Raw genomic sequence first — 8,170 nt, forward strand, 5'->3', positions numbered from 1 at the left:
CTGCAAGAGACAAAAATTATTTATTTTCTTCTCATATAACGCTAAGAATTTTTTCAGAATTTTTTATCAATTTTTTAGTGCTGCATTTTCTTATTTTTACCAACATTAGAAAATACGGTATTAAAAAATTCTGAAAAAATTCTCAGAACTTTATGAGAAGACAATAAATGATATTTGTCTTGCAGTTTTTCTGTAAAGTTGTTAGTATTTGCATAAAAAATCATTCAAAACCAATATTTGGCAATATAAATTTAATAATTAATATCTTGTTAACTATTGAGAAAATTGCAAAATGGTAGAGGACTTTTCGACTCAGTTTAGTCCGCTCTATCTACACAAAAACAATTGGCCAAAACTTACGGGATACCCTCTATATTAAACTGTCAAGAAAAAAAATTTTTTTAAATGGTCTTTCAGCTCAAAAGCTTTCATTTTATGTTAAAAGAATACCCCTAAATTTTTATCAAAAAATATTAAGATTTAGAGGAAGTAAACAATTTTTAAATCAAAATTTCGATTTTCCTTAATACATATTTGATTAGATCCAAAAATAGTTTATAATCTAGTTAAACTTAAAGTGCAACTTTTAAAGGCTCTGTAGGAAGTCCCAAGAAAATTCCAACTGGATCTGAACAATTTGAGAACCTACAATTTGAGGGAAGTAACGACCCATTTGAACACTTGAAATCTTGCTAAAATCGACTTTAAACTCAAAATTTGATCATTTTATACATTAATCGAGCTGTATTTTTTAAGTCGTATATCGTAGAACTAAATGAATGATTGCATCGTGTTCAGCGATCAAAAAAACATACAGTACTATATTTAAAATGGTTTTAAATTCGGTTTAAATCATTTTTGTATCAAATCAAACATGTATTTAAAAAAATCGAAACTTTGATTTGATTTAAGAGTCGTTCACTAGCGATCTCTAAATCTTAATATTTTTAAACAAAGTTTAGGAGTGTTCTTTTGGCATGAAATAGAAGATTGAGCTGAGAAACCGATAAAAGAAAAATATTTTCTTTTTTCCTTGTCAATCTAATGTATATATATTCATTTATTGACTTTTATCTTCATTTTGCGCACAAATAATCTTTTCAAATTCTGATACTGATATAGCTAACATCTTTAATTGTATCTCGTCTTTTTGACATATGGAATCTAGGTTTTAATTTTTGTATTATAATATATTGTATTTCGCGCTATTTTCAAGTGAGTCTGTATAACTTTAGCTATTATTTTAAAATAATAATCGTTTAAAATCTCATTGACATTTGCCAGTTTTGGACTATGAGAAAAATACAGAATTATGCAGCTGAATGGGGAGTCATCTTACAGGAAGATGGAAACTCTTACTTTTTTTCATGTGATTTCGTTGATGATAATCCCAAGTTTTGATTGAAACGTTGATTGAAACGTTTGATTGTAAAACAAACATTAAAATAAAATTTATCTACATTGTAATCAATGATTGTACCAAATATCACATCGCACTCTCATTTGCTTGATTTTTCTATATTAGTTCAATTTCGAGAGTCCATAACTAGAATTTTTGTTAAATGTTTTAACTTTCACAAATTTCTCACAGTTTTTTTCGATTGTTTAAAAAACTAGGGGCAAAACGGCTTACGAATTCGGATTAACTCAAAATTTAAAAGAAACATTTATTCTGTTTCTTTTTAAAAAAAGTTTTTGAGGCCCTGTGTAATGCAATTTTATTATGATCTTGTATTTTCAGAAAAAAGGCTTATTATAAAATATTTTTCACTCATTTTATATATATATATATTTGCAATTATTATAATTTAAATATTTTTATAATATTTATTTTATAATATTTATCTAATATTTATTTTATATATTTATCTAATTATAATGTAATATTTTATAATATTTATCTTCGTACTTATTAAATTTCGTAGATCATATCGCCACAAGATAAGACTGGTAATTGACAATAATAAAATTGATAATTGATATGAGTATATAACATTAATTGTCGAAACAAGTTTAAGAGTTTAAAAGTTTTACTTCGATATTCTGACATTTCATTATTGTAATTTAAAAAAGAATAAATATTTGGATTTTGACGATAATTGTTAAAATTAGGAATGTAAAAATAATTAATCAATGATTTCTTTTATTATTTTTTGTATTTTTAGTTACTTTCACTCATAAATTCAATACTTTCAAGGGAGATAATCCAAATATTAACCTACAATTTCCAATATTCATTTGTATATAAATCAATACTAAATGGAAAGTATAATAAAAAATAGTTTAAGTTAATAGTTAAGTAATACGCATTCGATAACTCTTTCCTAGATCGAAATGAATTGGAAATTGTAAATTAATATTTAGATTATCATGCTTATTACTATATGTTCAACTTTTTACATAACAATTCAATTTGTAAATCTTTTTGTAACATGCTGTAAAAGGTATCATTTAGGCAATCGATCGATTGATATTATAATCGTATTAATATATTTCTCGTATTAATATATTTCTCTTGATAATATTGAATTTATGAGAGAAAAACGGTCTGATTGGATTAAATAGTAATTCTGATGTAAAATAGACGAATCAGAATTTTCTGGTTAAATCTACTAGAATTCTGATTGATACAATTATTCTAATAAAAATAAGAATTCTAATAAATTTTTCTAGAAGTATTGTATTTATTTTTCTAGAAGTATCAGTTAAAATTCCATTTATCTTGAATAAAATTCTACCAGAATAAAATTTAACCAGAAAGTTCTGATTAATTTATTTTTAACCAAAAATTTTTTCATTGTAGAATAAATAGAACAACACACTTTGTTATGCTTAATTATAATATAAAAGTTAGTTATTTATACATATTGAATAAAAATTGAAATTTCTTAAATTCATCAATGTGGTAACCAACTAAAAGACAAAATGAGAGAAATAATACCTTGTACAAGCCACAGTGGAATCTGCAGGTCTTGACGCAGTGCCGACTCGATGGCGAATCCTTTGACTTCTGTCTTCAAAGTCGTACGAGGGATGATTCGCCATAATGCACGTTTTCACAAACTCATTCGTCGTTAGTATTCCCGCAAATTATATCTCACGTGTAGTGTATTAACTAACAATCATTAAACGTGACTCAATTCTTTCCTATATCTTTAATTTCTTTTTTTTTAATTCAGAATTGTTTCATAACATGCTGATTGATGACAAATTTTGTGTTAATTTTTTTACCTCGATTAATCCATCTACAAATCGATGTCCAAACAAAAGTATCCGTACGGAGAATACGCGGATTTGAACTATTGACGATGTCCCTGGGGAAGCCGCTTTATATATGAAAAGCGTTGGGTTTGTATGAGGGATGATCGATACCAACCCCTGGGCGGGTTTGTGGCCAATGGCGAGCCGAGACGCGTGTTGGACGTAACTATCAGACGCGTACGGGATTGGCGGGCAGACGCTCCAACGAGGATTTTATCGGCTAGGTCGACGTACCCCCACAGAAATTTTATTCGTCCCCACCTACTATTGCTCGTCGTCATTTCAACAGCAGACGCGGAGGCGGATTTATTTGTAGGCAACACGGAGAGAACATGACGAGTGGAGAAATAATTTTTAAATTTCACCAAGCACGAATATTATCAACAGATGATTTACAACGTTCGAATAGTTAAGTTTGTCAATTTCTTGCACATTTTCGAAGATTATTGTATCAAGAATATAATGACTTCGTTAAATCAATATATTTGACCAACTCAAAAGTTTGTATTGAAGATGAAAAGGATCCGATGTTTGGATTAAAACGTATATTATTTAATTGAATAATTCATATTCCACACATAAATATATCCAGTATCTGGCTCAACAAAGCATTATTTTATTTATTTGAGTTATCTCAATCGAGGTTTGTTTCACTTTATTTATTTTTGTACTTAATTATCAAGTGTTAATGATTATCTTTATTTATTTCATTGAACGTTTTAGTTCATTTTGGGGTCCTCCTCATCGAATATAATAACAAAAAATTCTCCATTGAGAGCAAACATCATTTACAGATTGGCAGAAATGCAGCAATCAATACACTAAATGGGAAATGAAAAACAAAGCTCAGAAACATTGATTCACAATTTTAAGATTATAAATAAAAGATAAATACGAAAGTTATAATATATATTAAATATAAATGTCGTTCCTCTGAGTATAAAAAATCGTATCTGTTCGTCGTGATATGTTGTTTAAAAGTAAATTTTATGGAGAATTTTTTGTTACTATTTTGCTGAGGATGACTCCAAAGTGAGCCATTCAATAAAATAAATAAAGATAACTCAACACCTGAGTATTATCTGCATCTCCTAATTCTCCGCTCTTAATTCTCATTAGTCTTATCTAAATTTATTTTATTGTTTAAGATTGAAAATCCTTATTTATATTTATATTTATATATTTATTTAATTTTGTTTTTTAATATCAATGTTCCTTTGATTAAAAATAATTTTTTTTTATTTCTTTAGCTTAAACTTAGCTCTTTCTCTCTCTCTTTCGCTCGCTCATTCTTTCATTCCTATATTTGTCATATTTATTTAATGTGTGTTAATTTTTTTTATGAAATTCATTTTAGCTTTATATATGTTAAAAAAATATAATATTTTAATATGTGTTATAAAATATGAAAAATGATGGAATGTTAACTAACGGAACTAAAAAAAAAAAGGTATCATCATATCTCTATCATATATCTAAGACAATACATTAGTTGATATTATGAATATATTTAGAAAGATGCAATTAATGTAATATACCATGTTTTTGCTTTGCAATAATTTTGTTGATTATTTTAACTACTGCCCATTTCGTGCGATTTAAAATTTGCATAAAAAGGCAATAAGTACGTTAAACTTCAGCTGCATATACTTTTAAATACATTAAATAGTTATTATATATATTTTTAAATACATTAAACGTTTTTTGCATACAATTGTAGGATAATTGCACTACTATATATCCTTTTTCACAAATATTTTTTTAATAGGTTTTTATATAGTTCTCAAAATTATTTTTTTGTAATGATATACTTGCTAATCATATTAATCTCATACTTTTTTTAGAACAGTCATTTGAATAAAGATAAGTTTCTCTAATTTTTACTGTATTTTTTGGATGCATTTATGTACTTGGCATGTCCTTTTTTATTCTTATAAGATTTTTTTAATAAGATTTTATTTCTTTTTATAGAAATTAGTGAATATTACTTTCTTCTTTGATTTTATAAAATATTTATTGTATGTATACTTTTATAAATACATAGGGTAAGATTGCCGAAATCACACCACTTAAAGATTCGCAGAAATTATGAAGAGTATTCTTTAGTTTTTTACAGCACAATAAACTGCAATGTTTTCCCTTTCTTATTATTATTATAATAAGATATAATAATATTTATGTTATTATAACGTTTATAATGAAGATTTTGTTAGTATGATGCAATTTTGGCAATGAGGAAATTCATTGCCCAAAAAAAATCGCACCATACCAATAGTCCTCATTATGATAATTTAAAACATTATAATGCAAAAAATTTAAAAATTACACAAGAAAAGAAAAAAATTGTATTTTATTATGCTGTTAAAGTTAAAAACTTAAGAATAGGTTTTTCATAATTTCTGAAACATATGCGTGTATATACGTATTACATGCATATGCATGTGTTACATAATATATAATGTGTTATTTACGTGTTACTTATAAAAATATTAATATTAAACTTAACAATAGCAATTTTTAAATTAATATCATATAATTATGTTACATCATTTTCATTATTTACATATTTTGCCATGTACACTAGTTTGGAAACAAGATGTGTATAATAATAATAATAACTTTAATGATATGTAACTTTAAACGTAATGACCAAGTCATCAAACATATTTTTATTCTGTCTATTTAAATTGTTTAGTAACATATAATAAGTAATGAGTGCGTACGTGCATGCGTGCGTGCATGCGTGTGTGCGTGCGTGTGTGCGCGCGCGCGCGCGCGTGTGTGTGTGTGTGTGTGTATGTGTAGAGGAAAGCTCCCCTATAATGAGATAGTGACGTTTCTGTTAAACTTCTTCTAATAAATAAATTAAACTTTCTAATAAACGCTATCTATTGATTCCACCATGAATTTATTGTTCTTGGATTGAAAACTATTTAGTAGAAAATTCATTATTAGATCATGTCTGTAGTCATTATAAAACAAGATTTTAGAATTTGGATGTGTCGAGTTTCATTGAGAAGAGCATTTAAACTTTGTTTATTATTTAATATTTGTTTATTATTTGTTTATTATTTAATAAATAAATATTTAGCAATAAATTCTTCATGTATTATAGTAATAGAGTAAGATCGTACTAATAAAAAAGTACGGAATATGTTGAATTATTTAATTACAGAAGTTAGAATTGATGATCATAAAACCATAAGACGTAGAATCGTAATATGAGATATCTAGTGTATTCCTAATATGAAATAACCTATGCTCCTACATTATAGTGAAAATTGTTAAAGTATAAATGTTATTGTACATTAATAAAAAAGATAACCAGAATGAATGTCGAATGCCTATATCTGCGATGCTTGATTCCAATTACCTGAAAACAAGTTCTGGGTACAATCTATCGCATGCTCATTTTTCGCAAAAATAATATCTCCTTAAATATGAAAAATAGGATAAGTTTTGTGTTTGTAAAAATTACAATTCGTTTCACTTATATCAGCCTGAGAAAATGTTGATTAGGATGATATTTAGAGAATAGCGGGAGCCGAGGTAGCTCAGCTCGATAGCGGTATCTCTTTTAAGGGCACGATTATTGGCCTTCTCAATAGCATGAATAGGCCAATATTTAAATGAGCTATGTTTAGTGCACGCGCGGCGATAGAAGCGCGGCGATGCAATTATGCGAGGTGTTAATACGATCACAATGGTGGTTTGTCGGGGTTGTACCAATCTACTACACGCCAGGACAAAGTTTTGTCCCTGCTAAAACGAGTTCAGAGCAAGAGGGTGGTTCGCGGTCGATTCTCGCTAGAGATATCGCCGAATTGTTATTGACAGGCCTACTGAACGACAATCTGCTGATACATAATTGAGATTAGATCTCCGAAATACAGCACAATACATACAAAGTCCTAATGCTGCGCAAAATTAATCTTTCAATGATTGCATTCGTTTTACATATTTCTCATATTTATTACCTACGAGCTATGCACCATATACGTGCAATAGGTTTAAAATTAATGTGACAAAAGAGTCAAAATAATAAATATTACCAAATTATATTAGATTACCTTACAAATAATTTTAAAACGAGATTTTTAGCAATAAAAATGAAAAATCAATTCTTTTTAATTTTTAAAATTCTTAAAAATAGATACTAACTCGAAAGCCATTGTATACAAGCCGACGTAAAGATTTGCTCATATAATTAGTTTATTAGAAACGCTTATCTGAATACACTGCTTTAATGTTATTTTATATACATATTTTTTCCGTTTTTATTACATTCAAACATTTTTATTAAAAAGAATTTTTGGTTTTTTTCAATCCATCATATTAGCAAAACTCTTTAATAAAGGAATAAACGTTTAACAAGAAACATGAAAATATTCGAAAAAATTTTTCATAGATGGATGTGTTAATTATAAACTTGTAAACATATTTTCGTTTAAATATATAATAGTGAGCTCTACTAAACACATATATTCGGAAAAACGTTTCTAATAAACGGATATGCTAATTATATATGTGTAAACGTATATTCATTTAAACATATAATAGAGCCCTATTTTATATCTCTACAAATTATTATTTATTTTAATTTATCGTGTTTGTTTAATCGAAGTTATGAAGGGAAAAGCATTGCTTCATGATTTATTGTGTTTTTCTATCTTTTTCTCTTCTGATGTATCTTCTGACTATTTTTTTTCTGACCGTCTCTTCAATGAATTTGAATAAATTATGTAGTGAACAAGCAGATACTTTATGTATTTAAAAATTTATATGTAATATGAGTATATATGTGTATATTCTCATATCTATTATATATTTTCATATAAGCATTACATTTTTTATTTTATGTTGCTTTTTAACTTTTTTCGCCTTTCTTAATATTTTATTAATGATGTAT

The 8,170-nt window shown here is 26.9% G+C and overlaps 1 protein-coding gene across 1 annotated transcript in view; it reads right to left on the minus strand.

Moving 5' to 3' along the window:
• The window catches only part of LOC105620814, a 27,782-nt gene extending 24,737 nt beyond the window's left edge, over positions 1-3,045 (minus strand). The window contains exon 1 of the mRNA XM_012202296.1: positions 2,942-3,045. Coding sequence (XP_012057686.1) covers positions 2,942-3,045 — 104 coding nt within the window. The remainder of the gene's footprint in view (positions 1-2,941) is intronic.
• Between the last annotated feature and the right edge of the window lie 5,125 nt (positions 3,046-8,170).

This window comes from Atta cephalotes (assembly GCF_000143395.1).
Source record: "Atta cephalotes unplaced genomic scaffold scaffold00029, whole genome shotgun sequence".
Lineage (NCBI taxonomy): Eukaryota > Metazoa > Arthropoda > Insecta > Hymenoptera > Formicidae > Atta > Atta cephalotes.